This window comes from Dendropsophus ebraccatus, chromosome 2, assembly GCF_027789765.1.
Source record: "Dendropsophus ebraccatus isolate aDenEbr1 chromosome 2, aDenEbr1.pat, whole genome shotgun sequence".
In the NCBI taxonomy this organism is placed as follows: Eukaryota; Metazoa; Chordata; class Amphibia; order Anura; family Hylidae; genus Dendropsophus; species Dendropsophus ebraccatus.
Window position 1 is genome coordinate 34,730,330 of NC_091455.1, and position 20,183 is coordinate 34,750,512.

General features: G+C 43.9%; 1 protein-coding gene across 4 annotated transcripts; it reads left to right on the forward strand.

Moving 5' to 3' along the window:
* The first annotated feature begins 3,414 nt into the window (after positions 1 to 3,414).
* On the forward strand, positions 3,415 to 7,812 carry LOC138784352 (putative protein FAM47C). 4 transcript variants are annotated; one of them, XM_069959876.1, is made up of 3 exons: positions 3,415 to 3,559; positions 5,473 to 5,604; positions 5,993 to 7,812. In XM_069959876.1, exons 1-3 carry the CDS (start codon positions 3,514 to 3,516, stop codon positions 7,735 to 7,737), a joined length of 1,923 nt encoding a protein of 640 aa, XP_069815977.1. In that variant the 5' UTR covers positions 3,415 to 3,513; the 3' UTR covers positions 7,738 to 7,812. The 4 variants fall into 4 exon arrangements, with proteins under 4 accessions (XP_069815977.1, XP_069815978.1, XP_069815980.1 ...); XM_069959877.1 differs by having other exon boundaries at positions 3,415 to 3,553; XM_069959879.1 differs by having other exon boundaries at positions 3,418 to 3,516.
* The last annotated feature ends 12,371 nt before the right edge of the window (positions 7,813 to 20,183 follow it).

A 20,183-nucleotide genomic window follows, 5' to 3' on the forward strand; every position in this document is an offset into this window, starting at 1 on the left:
TTAATGGTAGATGAAGAAGTTACATGCAGCCCTAGGGAGTCATAGAAAACATGAATATAGCCTATTGCCGTATCCATGTATTCTAGGACTCCATAGGGCTGCATTAAACTTCTTCAGCCACTGGTAATCAAATGGCGCACCCTTGGGTTTGGACGAATCTGAGCATGTTCAAAGGTTCGCACATCTCTACTAATTACATTAAACATTTATCCTGTGCATGTTCTTCCACTTTGGGATTATTAAAGTGAATGTACCACTAGGTACATTGCTTTGTGTTTTTTACAGGAACAGACCGTCTATTCCCGAGCACCGGCCCAGCATGAAGCACTGGGGGCTGGCCCGCCGCTCCCCAGTGTGGCTATCTTCCCTCCCCTCACTACCATTCAAAAGATGTGTAAAAAAATGTACGATAAATACCTTTTTTATGACGCTTGATATCTTGTTTCCTGCTGCACCAAGAGCATATACTCACAATGGCATCAACCTTGAATTCAAAATGTATTAGGCTTCTCATACAGGACAACAGGATAAGCTCACAGGCTGATGTGTTCACTCCCCACTGTCCAAACCATCCGACCTCTCGCGGCGGACATTTTGGAGGATAGGCCCTGTGATGTGGCTCTATTAATTCTAATACAGCCATTTCACAGAGGGGTGAGGGTTTTGTCAGCCCTCAGTGCTTTATGCCAGGCTGGTACCATACCATGCGACCGTTAAAAAAAAGAACCATGCCGGCCTGTTCATGTAAGAATCACAAAGTGATATACCTAATGGTACATTCACTTTAAGTAATTATATATATATCGTTATTAGAGATGAGCGAACCGGGTTCGGGTTAGAGTCGATCCGAACCCGAACGTTCGGTATTTGATTAGCGGGGGCTGCTGAACTTGGATAAAGCTCTAAGGTTGTCTGGAAAACATGAATACAGCCAATGACTATATCCATGTTTTCCACAAGTTCAGCAGCCACCGCTAATCAAATGCCGAAAGTTCGGGTTCGGATGGACTCGAGCATGCTCCAGGTTCGCTCTTCTCTAATTGTTATATCATTTTTTACTTATAGCCCTATGAAAAACCACAGATTACATCCGATGGCAACATCAGCATTTGCTATGTCATCTGACTAGCTTATCTTTGCCACATCTGACAGGCTCATCTCTGCTCTATCTGTGCACATGGGAATGGTGCCATGTATTAGGGTACAGTTCGCTTTTTGGCTCTTAGCTGACAGCGTAGTAACTAGCTAACCGCGTCGGTGATTTAGGATTGCAGTCTGTCACTCCATGATGGACTTTCTATTGGTATAAATTATTGCAAATGACACACTTACTATAAAGATAAATGACACTGTTACCGTTACCATATTTTTCCATTTTTTTTTCTTCTCTATGACAACCCACTTATCAGATGGGAACGTTAAATAAATCACATTTAGTCTAGCAGAAAATCAATCACCCAGAACCTTTATGATAGTTCATTTATGGATGCTTCAAGAGAACTAACATGTACCATGCTCTCATTTGTAATTCCTAATGTTATCCTTGGAGGGGTAATTTATGTTTCAGACATCCCAGATGACAGGTAGATACATTTGCAACTAAACTGTGCCACACTTTAATATAACCTCAATGATAGTGCCTCTTATGTGCAGAAGTGACTGCTCTACAACTCTGGAGCTTCAGAGAAAACTTCCCAAATCTTAAAGTAGAACTGGTTTCCCAAAGCAACAACACTTATCCCTATGATAGGGGATCAATGTATTATTGTGGGAGGTCTGATTACTGGGATCCCCTATAATCTCTAGAACAGGGCTCCTTAGCCTCAGATCAGGATAAAGTGATGGGTCACATGTATGCACTCCTACGCTATTCGCTGTCTAGCCAAGTTCAGCTATGGTTGGTACCCCAACAGACAAGTAAAGGAGTGGCAATGCACACATGCAACCGTCATTCCTTTGGAACCTCTAGTCTTGAGATCAATGGGGGGGTCCCAGTGGTCGTATCCCCTACAATCATACACTTATTCCCCATCCTGTGGATAGGAGGAAAGTGTTAAAGGAGAACTCCAGCGGGAATTATTATTATTTATTTTTTTTCAAATCAAGTTATATAGATTTGTAAATGACTTCTATTTAAAAATCTCAAGTCTTCCCATACTTATCAGCTGCTGTATGTCCTCAAGGAAGTGGTGTATTCTTTCCAGTCTGACACAGTGCTCTCTGCTGCCACCTCTGTCTGTTTCAGGAACTATCTAGTGTCTCTGTGGCATCAAAGAGCACTGTGTCAGACAGGAAAGAATACACCATTTCCCGCAGGACATACAGCAGCTGATAAGTACTGGAAGACTTGAGATTTTTAAATAGAAGTAAATTACAAATCTATATAACTTTCTGACACCAGTTCATTTGAAAGAAAAGAAAAGGTTCACTGGAGTATCCCTTTAATGGTTGGACAAACCCTTTAATTCCTTCATAGAGAGGATGACTTAGAAGTAGCAGCAAATGTATAGGATAGAAGATGGGCAGCAAGGTAGCTCAGTGTTTACCATTATTGCCTGGGGCCCTGGGTCTGAATCCATGCAGGGAATTTGTTGATTTTCTCATAAATGGGTAGGAATATTGTCCAATCAATATTTCTACCAATCAAAGGAGAAGCACGTTGGAAATCCCAGGATTCTTAGATGCACTGGAACAAGTAACACACAGGAAAAGAATTCTCCGGCTCAATAAAAATATTATTTCTTTATTGACTTCCACACAAAACCGACGCGTTTTGGACAAAACTGTTCTTAATCATAGTCCTGGGGGGCTGTGTAAGGGCCCTATTCCACGGGACAATTATCGTTCGCATAATCGTTAACGATAAACGATCCAAACGACCGCTATTACGAAAGACCTGAAATCGTTCACCCATTTACATGGAAAGATAATCGTTACGTTCTTGCGGTCGTCTTGTCGTCGCTATAGCGTTCGTCACTACTGCGAACGACCGAACAACTTCTTATTCAATGCAAACGATTTGCGGACGAGCAACGATAAAAATAGTTCCAGGTCTTTTTAAACGATCAACGATTTCTTGTTCGGTCGTTAGTCGTTAACTGCTATTCAACCGAACGATTATCGTTTAGATTTGAACGATTTAACGATAATCTGAACGGTAATCGTCAGGTGGAATAGGGCCCTAATTCTGTGCAATAGCAAATGAAGCCCATATATTAGCCCCATGTAGAGGAAGGAGTTCAACTAACTTAGATACCATGTTTCCTTGAGGTTCTCCTGATTCATTGTCTAAATGTCATGTTTTTCTAAAAAAATGTATGATTTTTGTGTAATTCCAGAGGGCCTGAATTACTGCTAACGTGAGATGTCTGACGAGCCAGTATACAAGTCCATAGCAACGTATCCATAGCAACCAGTCTGCCTCAGATGACTCTAATGTTATCTTATGACATCATCAGTTGCAATGATGGGATTCCTTCTCGAGGCCTAGATGGAGAAGAACCAGACTGAAGCATGGTGCGTCACGTGAGGGAGAACAGAAAAGATTCCCAAAGTACAAGTAACAACAGTATATCCTAGTAGATGGGGATGGATCTTTTATGTTCTTAGCAGAGACAGTATAATGTTCGCTTAGGGCCATTCTTCCTGAAACATCTATGCAGATAAGGGATTGAGTTATGGTATGAAGGGGCAAATGTGTCTGCCTCACCTGGGACCCCCTGAACCTGAGGGCCCAATGACCTTGGTGCCACAAGAAGACATCTATATTATAACTCACACATAGACGGGAATGCTCCACTATAAAATTTACACTGGGCCCAGAAGATTCAAGTTATGGCTCTGGATGTGGATATATAGTAGTCAATATAGTAGTCATATAATATACAAATAATAAAAGCATATGTATTTATTAATAAATATATATATATATGCTGTGCACAGTTCAGACATCATGGGGGAAACATATGAATCCTTGTTCAAAGGATTAGTGGAGCAGTTGCCCACTGATCAGCAACCAATCAGATTCAAGCTTTCATTTTTATAGTCCTTTTTTTTTAAACGAAAGCTGGAATCTGATTGGTTGCTATGGGCAAATGGTCCATTGATGCTTTGCAGAAGGTTTGATAACTAAGTAGATGACTATATAGGACCGTGATCATATATCTTATCGGGTGTGTGAATTTATTGCATTGTTTTTATAAGCCTATAAGGCATGAGGTTTCGTAGAAAGCGATAACCCCCTTGGCGACATCCTCTGTACATGTAAGGCAAATGTGTATGGGGACATTGTGGCACAGGCTCAGAAGGCATAATACAGTGGCTCTCACTGACCTCCAGCTGTTGTAAAACTACAATTTCCATCATGCCTGGACTGCCAAAGCTTATGCTTTGGCTGTCCAGGCATGATGGGGATTGTAGTTTTACAACAGCTGGAGGGCGGTGAGTTTGACACCATTGGCATAATACATCTGACATCCATCTGCAGTGGTTGGGATCAGAGAACTCCAGTCGCGGCTACTTAACCCCTCAGATGCCATAAGAACAGCATACTTTCACTATTGCAGTGTGTCATATGAGTGTTTGCCAATTTAAACTCTCTAGTAAAAATTTAAAATATTCAATAAAGTTTTTTCTAAAAAATATATAAAGCCTTCACACAAAAGGTACTAATATATCTTGTATGAAGCGGGCCCATGAGGTGAGCTCCATACAGGCAGATGCAAGAATCTGATGGTGGTGTCATTAGTGGTTTAGCAGGCGGAACAGCTCCCAAAATATGATCATTGGGAACCTTGGGATCTATTGTCATGACAGCCCAAAGCCTGTTTTCTCATAGGATGTGACAACGGAAGCATGGTCAAATTTTGCAAACTTCCATTAGTCTCCAACAGTATGCCACTTTTGCTGGTGGTAAAACACATAAAAGTGAAAGCCTTCCTTCATCATTGGGCAACACTCATAGACATTCACTTATGGCAAACAGTGGGTGCTGTCAGTGATCGGGTATGTATCTCCAGACTGTACAAGGAGTTCACTGATTCCATGGACCAATGCAACAACATGCTGGTTCCCACTTCATGATGTATATTTCATCATGGAGATATTGCAAATGCAGTCTGTGCACCAGCTCGATCAATGGCAGGAGGGGATTGTAGACAACTGCTATCCTAACAGATTAACCTCTTACATGCCACAGTCAGTAGAAACCAAATCATGTAAGTAGTAGGACAGAAGGAAAGAACTGCTTCTGTCATCCCATCGACACCCCGCACACATGATTGTGGGGTGCCGAATGGCTGCTATATTAGCTGCAATAAATAAACCAAGATACATAGATAGACAGACAGATATACGTCCTTATAGACGGACGTCCGTCTGTCCGGACCTTTATGTTCCATATGTCTTTATGACCTGTTTTTATGAAATACTGTGAAGATAACTGATAAATGGAGAGTTACCCGTGTTTTGTAGGATGTCTCGTGGGCTCCTCAAGCAAAAATGATGAACATCCAGAAGGCCTAAATGCAGCTGCCGAGAAAAATATGAGTCTTGAATTTACCGAAAGGCATGACAAAGAAGGAAAGGATATACATAAATTCCAAGGTAACAACTCACCTTATCAATTCCACACAAGCTAAAAGATTTAGTTGTATTTTATTCAGATAGTTATTGGGCATCATCAAGGGCTGCAGTACACCTAGAAGAAAACACTTAAGAGGTTTTCTACTCCTTCTTATAAGTTGTACATTATCAGTTGAGCAGAATGATAATTGCCAGGCATAATAGGCCCAGTGATCAACCAATAAACAAGCAAACTTTTCATTGATCAGCTTATCAATGGGTTTTGACAGTTATAAATCCTCATTCATTGGCTGAAAATCACACTGTTTTTTTTGTTTGTTTTTTTTAGTAAAACAGATACTGTAGGTCAAGAGAGATGTTTCTTTGCAGTCTTTGGGCATCATTAAAAAACACTGCTGTTTTCTCATAGGATGTGACAACGGAAGCATGGTCAAATTTTGCAAACTTCCATTAGTCTCCAACAGTATGCCACTTTTGCTTGCACCCAAAACACATAAAACACATAAAACACATAAAAGTGAAAGCCTTCCTTCATCATTGGGCAACACTCATAGACATTCACTTGTGGCAAACGGAGAAGAAATCGATCATGGACCGCAAGGATTAAGTGCAGAGGGAAATGTCTCTTCAGTACGCAGTACTAGTGAAAACAACATGAAGACTGACAGTGAAAAGGAGCAAAGTATCAAAACTGTCTATATCCGTCCTTCACTAAGTGAGACCAACATGGAAAATGGATATGAAAAGGAGCAAAGTATCAAAACTGTCTTTATACGTCCGTCACTAAGTAAGACTGATGTGGAGGATGGGCGCCAAAAAGAGCAAAGTGTCGAAACGGTCCATGTCCGCTCCTCACTAAGTAAGATCAAGGTGAAGAATGATTGTGACAAAGACCAAAGTATAAATATGTCCCATGTATGTCCCTCACTAAGTAAGACCAACATGAAGAATGAATGTGACAAAGACCAAAGTACAGAGACTTCACATGTATGCTCTTCACTTAGTGAGATCAATGTGAAGAATGAATGTGACAAAGACCCAAATCTGGAGACTTTACTTGTATGTTCTTCACTAAGTAAAACCAATGCGGAGAATGAATGCAAAAAAGACCAAAGTAGGGATACTTTCTATGCATGTCCTTCACCTAGTAAGATTAATGTGAAGAATGAATGTGATAAAAACCAAAGTATGAAGACCATACATGTATGTCCATCACTAAGTAAGACCAATGTCAAGAATGGCTGTGAAAAAGACCAAAGTATGGAGACTTTCTATGCATATTCTTCACCAAGTAAGACCAATGTCAAGAATGCCTGTGACAAAAACCAAAGTATGGAGACTTTCCATCCATGTCCTTCACCAAGTAAGACCAATGTAAAGAATAAAAGTGACAAAGACCAAAGTATGGAGACTTTCCATGCATGTCCTTTACTTAGTAAGACCAAAGTGAAGAATGATTGTGACAAAAACCAAAGTATGAAAACCTTGCATATATGTCCCTCACGAAGTAAGACCAATGTAAATAATAAAAGTGACAAAGACCAAAGTATAGAAACTTTCCATGCATGTCCTTCACCAATTAAGACCAATGTGAAAAACGAATGTAACAAAAAACAAACTATGAAAACTTTCCATGCATGTCCTTCACCAAGCAAGAAGAATGACTGTGACAACGACCAAAGTATAAAAACCTCCCATGTATGCGCTCCACCTGGTAAGACTGATGTGAAGAACAAGTGTGAAAAGGACCAAAGTATAAAAACAGTCCATGATTGTCCCTCACCAAGTAGCATGAGGTCTCCAGCTGCCTCGGAAAACAGAAGTGTCCTAGAAATTATAGATACGCTGAACAGGAAAATAAAAAGTTATTGTCATTGTGGGAGGTTAAATTCATTAGCCATGATACCGTGCAGACCACAAGAGGTCCCAACACCTTCTATGAGATACCAAAACCAATGCAAAATAACCAAACTGCGGAAGTGTATTAATGAAAGTCAGGTCCAGAAGGAGCACTGTTCGCCAAATCCACAAGCAATGTCATGCATGAAACAAAGGAACACCATGATTTCTTTACTTTCACTTGCTATGTTTTTAGTTATTGCTATTGTAGTATGCCTAAAAAGTGATGTAATGACCTCGCGTCTAAGAAAGTAAGAAGAGAACCCTGCTTTCATTGGCAAAGGACTTAAAGATTCCTTCTAAAATAAACACAAAAATATATACAATTAAGTCTCGGTTCAGTATTTAATGTTTGGTGGAAAAATCTATGCTAATGAACTTTTTAAAATTAGTTTTTATAAATCAGTATTAGGCCATGTTCCCACAGCATGAGGCACCGGCCATTCCGTGACCCTGCCGGGTCACAGAACGGCCGGTACTGCAGTACTGACCGGATGACCTCCACTGCTGCTGAATTCTGATTTGAGCGCATCAGTGTGGGCCCGCATCTGAATTCCCCGGTGAACACAATGTAATATGCGGCCCGAGCCGCTCGCTCCACTGTGTGCACTGACAGGTTCCCTGCATGTCAGTTTTTTGTGGCGTCGCTAGGGATCCCGGACGGAGTTTATACAATGTGTATACACTCCGGCTAGGATTCCCTCAGCTGCAGCTCAATTTAAGTTCCGTAGTAATCACGGCCGTTGTTGCAGATTTTCAACAACGGCTGTGATTACTACAGAACTTACATTGTGTGAACATAGCCTTAGAGAATGTTGTTGTGGATCTAAATCCTTGAACAAACAGAGTTAAATGATACGTTTTTACATGCCTACAGCCACCAATAGAGGGAGTTCAGGATCTGACAGCATACTTTATTATAAGAATGTCTAATTTATAAACTGTATGCATTAAACTCATGAGCTCCACCTACTGATGGCTGTAGGCATCCAGAATTTTTTAATTTATCTCTATCTATAATTTAAGCTCTGTATGAGAAAAAATAAAAATAAAATGGTGTTAAAAAGTGAGAATTCATTTAAAGTAGGCTCTAGAGATTGTACACACAGTCTTCTGTTCCCAGCGGGTCTAACAACTTACTGTGGTTTCTCGATCTCAATCACACGTACAGTTAGCCTAGTATATCATAATTTTTGTTGTGTGTGGGTGGAAAATAGAGAGCAGAGAACAGGTGAAAGCCATTGAAACAGAGGGAGAATACAGAAGCTCTGTCCAGATGTTGCCTAAAGGCCCTATTCCACCAAAAGATCTGACGACAGATTATCTGCCAAAGATTTGAAGCCAAACCCAGGAACAGACTATAGACAGAGATCAGGTCATAAAGGAAAGCCTGAGATTTCTCCTCTTTTCAAATCCACTCCTGGGTTTGGCTTCAAATCTTTGGCAGATAATCTGTCGTCAGATCTGTTGGTGGAATAGGGCCTTTAGTTGGACGGCAAAGCCCCTAATTCAACATAATATAGAGTAGCTGTCCTAGCAAGATTAGTTTCTAAAGACAAAGCAAGATTGTCCCCAATATGTATGTTAATGTATTCCTAAATTGCACTGGTGACCACAAAGTGTTTCAGCCCTAAGATTTAGACCACCAGCCAATACATTTATAGGTTAAAGGAGAAATCCATTTAAAAAAATGGAGGGCAGGGTGGAAAATAATTTCAAAAGTATACTTACCTGTCCCCGTGCCCTCAGAGGGCTGCATCACTGCTCCCGGATCCACCGCTGGAACTCATTTTCCCCCGCTTCTTGGTACATCACCAGAGTCGGCTGATGGATTACTCACTCAGCCAGTTAGTGGCTGCAGAGGTCATTTCCACCCAATCCCTGACTGGTTGAGCAGGCAATCTTTCAAGAGGAGGGCTGCAGGAGGGAGAGCTGGTGGGGGTCCAGGGGCGTTAATATGGCGCTGCAGGGGCACAGGATTGGATAATTATTCTTTCTTTATTGTGTTCCCATTGCTTGCACCAGATTTTTTTTTTCGACTGACTTCTCTTTTAATAACTGCAAGTAACAAGATAAGTATATAAAATAGGAAAAAAGGCAACGCCTTGACTTTCTGATAAGGTGACTATGCACAAGTGTTATGCGCTTTGTGAAGTTCAAGTGGCATTGAGCAGTTATAGCTCTTCTCGATGGCTTTGTTGGAGTGCTTAGGAAATAGAGTTTTCTTTTTCTTCTATTGCTGTCAGGTCAAACGGTCTACTTAAAATACAGTACCTTGTACGTATACCTTTCCTGGTCACTTTTTCTGTCAGCAGCTATTGACTGTTCCTAAGTTGTGTACCTGCCAGTGTTCTTGCCGGACCCTTTGGATTGTGCGCCAGGTATCTGTTGTTCCTCTCCTATCTCCGGCTATTGCCTCTTTTCCTAATCTTGCCTCCTGGCCTGTTATATCCTGACTGCTATCCTACCCCTGGTTATGTTCCTCACTACTGTCTATCATGATTATGACTAATCTGTGGTTCTTGTGGGGCATGCACCAAACAGATTGCAGCACCAGACATCCACATCTCCAGTATGTGAACAAAATAGCCAGCAAAGTTTGTAAGTATAAGTAACTATCTTATTAAAATTCATTTTTTTTTCCAATAAGCTTCCTCTCTTTTTATTACATTTGCTAAGGGTGTCAGAGAATGGTTTATAACATTATCGCTCCTAATAATTACTTCCATATTCACCATTAAGTTAAGTAACTTGAAGCATTTTAATAGAACAAGAAGATTATAAAAGTAATTGCTGTGACATAAAAATAAATTGTCTGTTATCATCTCATTATTAATTGTGGGATGGAAATTAGATTATTCTAAAAAGCATTCACTTAAAGCGACTCTGTACCCACAATCTGACCCCCCAAACCACTTGTACCTTCGGATAGCTGCTTTTATTTAAAGATCTGTCCTGGGGTCCGTTCGGCAGGTGATGCAGTTATTGTCCTAAAAAACAACTTTTAAACTTGCAGCCCTGTGTCAAATTGGTGTGGCCTAGAGTGTCTATTCCCTAGGCTTGCAACGCCTCTCCATTCTTCCTTCCCACCCTTTCACCATTAGGAATGCCCCAGGCAGCAATTTTCCCATTCCTTACCTGTCTGAACAGTGCACAGGTGCCTTAACGATCCAACACATGGGCAATGTTCACACAGGTCATGAATAGAAGAAATCCTGCCTGGGGCATTCCTTATGGTGAAGAGGGTGGGGAGGAGGGACAGAGAGGCAGTGCAATTCTAGGGCACAGTCACTCTAGGCCACACCAGTTTGGCACAGGGCTGCAAGTTTAAAAGTTGTTTTTTAGGACAATAACTGCATCACCTGCTGAACGGACCCCAGGACAGATCTTGGATTAAAAGCAGCTATCCGACGGTACAAGCGGTTTGGGGGGGGGGTGTCAGATTGTGGGTACAGAGTTGCTTTAAAGTGGAGGTTCACTCTGACACATGTTCTGATGCTCTTCTGATTCCTGTGGTTTCTGTTTTGGTAATTTGACATCTCCTGAATGTGTTGATGGGGATTCCTCAAAAAACAGACATTAGGGTGTACAAACATGTCTACCTTCTTCCAGAAACAGCATCACTAGGCTGGGGACACTGTTGGATGCTGTTAGGTCAAGGAGACACAGAGTACCTTTCATATATCCAGCTTTGCTTCCACTGGTGCCAAGTGACATATAGGCTTTGCCAAGCCCCTGAAGTGCTGAGGTCTGTAATGCCTCCTCACTCCTCCTCCTATCCCTGTTTAACTGATGGTCGTCTAGAATCTGAGCCCTGTTTTCAAATCATGTTTCTGCACTCTTCATACAAATTGGGCACTTATGCGAGATTTATAAGCAGGGCTCAGCTTTCAGCAGACAATCAATAAAACAGGGATAGGGATGGGAGGGGGAGCAAGGAAACACAGATAAATATATGAAAGGTACAGATACTTTTTACATACATGTGTAACAGTGCCTCTCCTTTTTTCAATCCTTGACCCTACATAGATATCTGTTGCTTGTTAAAGTCATTTGCCGGTGAACACATTTCTGACAAGTCAGCTCTCCAAGATGAGGTATGGGTATAACAGCTAGATTGATGGGTATAAGATAGCTGGTGTATATATGTTTGATGGACATTACGTGAAATTAACAAACAAGCAATACTCACCTACCGTGGTCCCTAGCAGCTACTTTTCCACAGATTTTTAGCCCCCATTGCTTTTATTGTTTCTTTGTTTCCGAGGCATGGGGTCCAAGCAGGAACTACCCACATGGCCAGTTACTGGTTGAGATAAACACAAAGAGAAAAAAGATGAGCAACAGTGAATGGCAATTCCATGGAACAGAAGGTGTAGGGATCAAAGGTAGGTAAGTATTGCTTGTTTGTTATTTTTACATTGTGCCCACCATTATGTGATGGTACTCACAGGCACAACCTTTCTCTACACTAGGCTGGTCCTGCTGTCTGACCTCTTTTCATAGTACACATACTTATCAAAAATGTGCCCCCGGCATACGCCATGGAAAAGATGCAGATTCTTTCTTTTCCGTGGCATATGCCAGCTGTAAGCCTCACTTGCCTGATGGGCAGACAGGGAGGCGCTGCAAGGTGGGGAGGAGACATGGTCTCCTCCCGTGCCTAACTTATCATTTTTTAGCTGTCTGTCACTGCTTTTCGTTTCCACGTCCTGGGTAAGCATTCCCCTGTACCCAGTTTTCCAGCGTCCATCACACAGTTTGAATTTCATGGTGTCCACACCATGACCCACCACCACCTCTCCTGGGTGCTGTCACTGCTTCTTCAGTAGGCGTTCTATCTCACAGGCCACTCTACCCTCAGACTTCCTTAGCGTGACTTCTATTCTCAGCCACCAGCATTACACACTGTTTGGGCAGAAACTCTAAGTGAGCATGGAGACCCCCCAACAAACAGTCACCTGCCCACACATGCACCAATAAGCCTCCACCTAATGGAACCTCCCATGTTACCCTCTGCCACCTTCTAACAGAGGCATGGTGCACAAGGCTGGTATTCTCCATGTTTCCTTACCACATAAGAACCAGAGCCAAAGGGGCCTTTCACATGACCCAACACTACTGCAATAAGTGGGTCAACAAGATCAGCATCCGTTTGCAGAGGCATTACAAGGCTCAATCAATCAGGCTGTTCTGCCTTGTTCATGCATCTTATTAAAGAGGTACTCCTGCGATAATCTTTTTCTTTCAAATGCTTTCAGAAGGGTATACAGATTTGTAAATTACTTCTAACTAAAAATCTTAGAGGATGTACCACCCGGTACATCCTCTTTAACCTGACCCCACTGATCGATCGGCGTCCGAGCACGGCGCCGTTCGATCCAGCGGTACCAGCCAGTGCTGAACCACTGGAGGTCGGCCGGCCCGCCCCCAGTGGGAGGGAATTCCCTCCTCTGTATGACGCGGCTCGCTTAGAATGAATGGAGCTGCGTCCCTCCCACTGGGGGCGGGCCGGCCGACCTCCAGTGCTTCAGCACCGGCCGGTACCGCTGGATCAACCGGCGCCGTGCTTGGGAACCGGGCAGCGGTCCAAAAAATGGACCGCGGCACCGGCTTCCCCGTGCCGGCGCCGATCGATCCGTGGGGTCAGATTAAAGAGGATGTACCGGGTAGTACATCCTCTTTAAGTCCTTCCATACGTATCAGTTGCTGTATGTCCTGCAGAAGTCGTGTATTCTTTCCAGTCTGACACAGTGCTCTCTGCTGCCACCTCTGTCCATGTCAGGAACTGCCCAGAGCAGGAAAGGTTTTCTATGGGGATTTGCTACTGCTCTGGACAGTTCCTGACATGGACAGAAGTGGCAGCAGAGAGCACTGTGTCACACTGGAGAGAATAAACCACTTCCTGCAGGACATACAGCAGCTGATAAGTACTGGAGGACTGGAGATTTCAAAATAATAAATATAATTTACAAATCGATATAACATTCTGAAACCAGTTGATTTGAAAGGAATTTTTTTTCGCTTGAGTACCCCTTTAACTGCATCATAGTCGACTAACAATGAATTAAATGGCTGCACATAAGATGGGATCAGCCAATGAACAAGATAATTCTCGTTCATCGTCCCACCACTGGCCCTCTACACAGGTTGATTATCGACAGTGATCTTTCCTTCCTGACAGTAACGTAAAGTAATGTATAACAGTTCGGCAGCACATACAGTATATGATATATTATGATATATTATGAACAGTCTGAACTAGGAAAAATAGCCACCTTAGTTTAGGGTGGGAGTGCCTTATTTTCGAGGTGATGCCTTACTTTTAGGCTAGTTGAGGTGTCTTATTTTAGGAGTATGGGTGGGTTCAGACTGAGGAATTCTCGCGGAAAATGTCCACGGAATTCCGTCAGCTGTCCGCCCGCACATCTGGGCGCTTTTCCGCCGGTCCCATAAACACCATTCTATGGGCCGGCGTATTCCGCTATACGCTGAAAGAAGTGTCATATCACTTCTTACAGCGGATCGCGGAATACGCCGGGCCATAGAATGGTGTCTATGGAGCGGAAAAGCATGTGCCCGTGCGGGCGGACAGCTGACGGAATTCCGCGGACATTTTCCGCGAGAATTCCTCAGTCTGAACCCACCCTATGTCTTATTTTTAGGGAAACACGGTATACCAGGATATTGTCAGTAATGTAGATGAAAATATATACGTATCTTTTTCATGTATTGTGCGATCGTTGACAGGAGATTTAAAACGTTAAATCCCCAGACTTATTTATCCAGAGAAAATATAGAATAACTGCACTTAACTTTAAATCTAAGGCCGAGTAAAAACATACTGGTGATAAATACTCTGCCTTTGTCTGTAAGTGCGATTCTGTATCTTCTAATACGATGATAAACTGTTCCCTGCATGGTGGAGACTAAATAACAGAGAAAAATTGCTAAACACAAACAGCACGAAGCTTCATGACTCCCGAAGAAAGAGTTTAACATTCTTAGAGGAGACCATATGCCGTATCTGGCAGGACTTGGCTGTCTGTAAAACCCGACGGTGTCTAATTAAACTGATTGGAGAAGTCGGCAGAACTTGAGATGTGCGTTGGGGCAGGTTTATCAATGACCCACTGTCCGGCACAATCTAATTCACTGTCATGCTTCAATGCTTAGGCTTTGGCTTGTCAGACCTGTAAGGTGAACCTTTAAAAGACTGACAAGTTGTGATTGGAAACTTACAGCTACTAACTAGTTCTATGGCTGCAATGCTTTAGCCTGTGCATAGTGAGAATTACATTAAGGGGATAGTCCAAATCATTTTAGGAGTCTTAAAGGTCTTGTCTTACAAAAACATCCTCTATCTTCTGTAATATGGATGTCATATATAGGAACTTTCTCTATGTGCTAGAATAGATATCCAATTTGAATGACCTGCAAATGCCCTATGTGTAATGCTGAATTTACTTCCTTAAAGCGACTCTGTACCCACAATCGGACCCCCGAACTGTTTGTACCTTCGGATAGCTGCTTTTAATCCAAGATCTGTCCTGGGGTCCGTTCGGCAGGTGATGCAGTTATTGTCCTAAAAAAACAACTTTTAAACTGTCAGCCCTATGTCAAACTGCCGTGGCCTAGATTGTGTATGCATTAGGCTGGCACACCCTCTGTCCCTCCTCCCCCCTCTTCATCATTAGGAATGCTCCAGGCAGATTTTCTACTATTCATCACCTGTGTCAGCACGGCACATGGGCTGGATTGTTAAGGCACCTGTGCAATGTTCAGACAGGAGAAAATGTTCTAGCGGCATTCCTAATGATGAAGAGGATGGGGAGGAGGGACGGAGGGGTGGTGCAAAGTTAGGGGACAGATATTCTATGCCACGGCCGTTGGGCACGGGGCTGCAAGTTTAAAAGTTGTTTTTTAGGACAATAACTGCATCACCTGCCGAACGGACCCCAGGACAGATCTTGGATTAAAAGCAGCTATCTGAAGGTACAAGTGGTTTGGGAGGGGGGACAGATTGTGGGTACAGAGTCGCTTTAAAGGGGATTTCTCACAAAGCCAAGTTGGTAAAATCAATTGTGTATCAAATATATATATGTAAATGAGTATGAATGTGCTGTACTGTACTGCAGCCAAATGGCAGCTACGGAGGCTTTCACTAGGCCTTGGGCTGCCATGATAACTCATGGCACTCAGCTATTGAGTCACAAGAAGGGATCGGAGGAGCCCTACCTTCTATTTAACACTCTACATGCCATATTAGTTGTGTCATCTAGGGGAATAAATTACAAAAACTCTGCCACTGACAATAGGTGTTGCCTGCAGTTAAATCCCCATCTGCCAAGTATGGAGCAGGATCAACACCTGAGTGGGAAAAATGAATACTTGGCCAGACTGCCAGGGCTGTGGGGGACATGTCAGCAGGGGCGGTCTTAGCATTTCTGGGGCCCCAAGCGAAGTTATGTCTGGGGCCCCCCCTCGACACGCGTTCCAAAACAATAGACCGCTGTGTGTTGCCCCCAGTAGTATATACCCCTTGTGCACTACCGCCAGTAATATATACTTCTTGTGTGCTGCCCCCAATAGTATATACCCCTTGTGTCCTGCCCCCAGCAGTATATACCCCTTTTTTGCTTCCTCCAGTAGTATATAGACCCCTGTTCCCCCAGTTATATATAGCCCCCCTGTGTGCTCCCCCAGAAGTATATAGACCTCCTGTGTGCTGCCCCAGTTGTATATAGACCCCCTGTGGGCTACCCCCAGTTGTATATACCCCCTGTGTGCTCCCCCACTAGTATATAGGCCCCCTGTGTGCTCCCTCAGGGGTATTTAGCCCCCCTGTGTGCTCCCCCACTTGAATATAGACCTCCTGTGTGCTCCCCCACTTGGATATAGACCCCTGTGTGCTCCTCCAGTAGTATATAAACCCCCTGTGTGGTTCCCCCAGTAGTATATAGACCCCCTGTGTGCCTCACCAGTATTATATAGACCCCTTGTGTGCTGCCCCAGTAGTATACAGACCCCTGTGTGCTCCCCCAGTTATATATAGACCACCTGTGTGCCTCACAAGTAGTATATAGACCTCCTGTATGTTCCCCCAGTAGAATATAGGCCCCCTGTGTGCCCCACCAGTAGTATATAGACCCCTGTGTGCTCCCCCAGTAGTATATAGCCCCCCTGTGTGCTCCCCCCATTTATATAGACCCCCGATGTTCGCTCCCCCAGTTAAACAGACCCCTGTATGCTCCCCCTCCCATATAGTATATATCACAATAAAACAAACACTTATACTCACCTGGGTCCGGGCGACTCCTTTTCTCTTCACTCTTGTGGCTGCAGGAAGGGTTTTCCCTGCGATCACAAGAGGCCACACTCCCCTTGTCACTGGAGCGCCGGCACCACAAGGACAAAGTGGCCACTTGCGACCGCAGGGAAAACCCTTCCTGCGGCCACAAGAGTGACTGACAGGAAGGGAGCCAATGTCTCCCGCCCTGTCAGTGCTGCTGCATGTAACTATGAGCGCTCATTACGAGTGCTCATAGTTACAAATCAGATGGCAGCAGCGAGCAGGGGAAGCGGCCCTGTCCAGCGGTCTTGAGCACAAGAGCGGGGAGTGGGGGCCCCCCTGGATGTTGGGGGCCCCAAGCGATCGCTTGGGGTGCTTGGTGCCAAAGACCGCCACTGCATGTCAGCAATGTATATACTTACCTGTACTGTTTCCCTGCCACTGCCAGATTGTGGGCTGCAAACTCCATGCAGATGGTGAATGTCTAATCGTGGTGAAGCTTAACACCAATGCTAAAAAGCTTAGTCACCATGCTAGGCATTTATCTACTTCTGTTCAAAATGTTAAAGTCAATGAAAAATGTCCTTGTTTTGGGAGGAAAAAAATCACTTCTTAAAAAGGTTGTCCGGGAAAAATGAATACTTGGCCAGACTGCCAGGGCTGATGTCGGTAATGTATACTTACCTGTCCTGTTCCCCCACCGATGACGGATCCCGGGGCACCCGCTCTGCTCTGTTTGCCGTGTTTTGAGAACATCTGCTCATGTTGCGCTCGCATAGGAAATGGGTGTCCTACATAGACTCTATACTCAGCGGCCGGTGGGAATGCATCATCATCAGATGCTCTGAAAACGCGGGAAGCAGTGTAAAGTGGGCGGCCCAGGCAGCTGCTGGGGAATGAGACAGGTAAGTATACATTACCAAGATATCCCCTGCAGTCTGGCCAAGTATTCATTTTTCCCAACAACCTCTTTGGGTGATTTTTCCCACCAAAAAAACAAGGACATTTTCCAGTGGCTGACCTTTCCTTCTGAGCTGCACCAAGGTTAGACATTGACCACCTGCATGGAGTTTGTATGTCCTTCACGTCCTTGCATGATTTTCTACCAAATCTCTTTCCTCTCATACGCCATGATAGTTGAAAGTGCTCCTTCTGTATTTGCCTCCAGGTATGTGTATGATCAGGAACCACAAATAAGCCGTGTTCTGTCTATCAACATAGTTACATATGACTCATCGTTGTAAAATGAAATTTAGTCAGAGATGAACATTTTCTGGTTAAAGAAGTGGACCGTGCAAATATGTCTTTAGCAGAAACCTCTATTCCCTTTCATTATCAGGCCACATTCCAAGTGTCATTTGCTATTTGCATATTGCAGTGTTAAATGAGCCTGTTTTACTATGGCTAATTTCCCCGGACCATTCCTAACATACATTGCTACATTTCATACAACACCAGGGGAAGCTCCGCTGTAAAGGTAAATGAGGTGGAAATAACAGAGAGACAGTCACTCCTTAATAGTTAATCAATTAAGACTGGAACATATAGCAGTTGTTAGCACTTGTAGCATTGTTTGTATTCTCCTCTCGCAGATGTGGAGGTATGCATTACGTTCTTCACATACATCATATTCCGCTGTCATCTTCATTATAATTCATCACGCTGTTCTGAATACAGAGAGGAACCCAAGTGGTAAATTGGAATTTTGGCTGCCAGTCTTTAGCACAGTGTGATAGGGTTATGTCTTTGAAATGCTGCGCCTTTACTTTCCGTGTTCCAGATAGTGTAAGGTCATTGTGACATGGAGTTAACAAGTGCGTTATGAGATGCAGCCGTGACCCGTCCTAGTCAATGGCTGCATGGGCAAGCCAGGAGGACTAAGAAACAGCAGGACTGCAGCAGAAAGAGACAGGACTGCAATTAGAGGGAGCCGGATTGGTGAGTTTGCCCTTTTTTTTTATTTTGCAAGCATTCAGGAAAAAATTATTTTGTCCCTGGACAACCCCTTAAAGGGGTATTCCTATCCCAACTAGTATGGGTTGTCAAATAAAATATTTTTGCAAATACATTCATTTAGGAATCTAAACATTCTCCTGATATTTCTGCCCTTTTCTCCCATTGTTAACTTCTTGTCTAGGTTACTGACCACCACTCTACTCTTAAAGCAGTGGTCAGACTGATATAGATGTGGCGTTAATGTATAGAGATATTGGGGTATATTTATGAATGTGGTCGGGGGGAGGGGGGGGCACACCACTAGTTTTAAATTTCCCCAGTTTCCCGACGCTGGATTTATCAAGAGGCAAACGCCTCTTGATTAGAAATGAGTGAAGCGGGCTTTGTTAGGGTTCATACAATCCGAACGATTGGCTTTTGAATCTCACTTTCTTCGCAGAGAAGGTGAATACAACCTAAACACCGCCTTGGAAACATGGATCCAGCCAAGGGCGTATGGCTATATCCATGTTTTCAAGGTGGTCCTCGGGCTGTATCCACCTTCTCCATGGAGCGGCCAAACAGTTGGATTCAAAGACAGATCATTCAGCTCTTAAACCAAAGCAAAACCTCCCATTAATTAGAAATCACTGAAATGCAGACAATTGGTTCCACACCCCAAATATAATGATTTTTTATTCTGAATAACACGTAAAACAAAGATTTAGAAACCGCTAAATATGTTATATTATAAGTTCCTGTACAGTATAGCAATGAGCATGTGGAGTATAATGTATAGTAAGTGCGTAAAACTGAAAAACAGCAGCAGTTTGTAGATACAGGATGGAACTGCAGATCCCCATAATAGAGAGGATGGGAAACAAAAGGGCGGAGAGAGACTGCAGGGAGCATGAAGGAATGAGCAGGGCAGATGCGGGCACATACATGCAGCGCTCTCTGTCCGGGGAGAGAGAGGTTACAGCTATGCAGAGATCAGGGCCGTTTCTAGAGGCGGGCGGGCCCGGCAACCACACGGCGCGCCGACAGCTAGGGGGTGCTGGTGGCACCCCCCGGACTCCACTGAGCTGCGCGCACCCCTGGCCACCCGCCCGCTCACTCACCCCATCACCTGGCAATACTGGCGCCGCCCGCCTGAACGCAGCTCCGCCCCCTCCCAGACCACACCGCACCAGGCAATCACACTGCAACTGGCAGGCCGAGGCAGACATCTTCTCCCTCGAGCAGGCACAATGACGTCATATCACTGTGCCTACTGGAGGAAGAAGATGCGTGCGGGGGTGGCGGCGGCCTGCTCCTTGCAGGCTGGGGAGAAGAGGAGAGAGGGACCCACTGAATGCCAGAATAAGGTGAGCACTTTTTTTTTTTTTTTGTGTGTGTGTGTAACTGTTAAGCAATGCAGGGGGGAGCAGAGAACAGGGGGTATTTTACTATGGGGGGGAGCAGAGCACAGGGG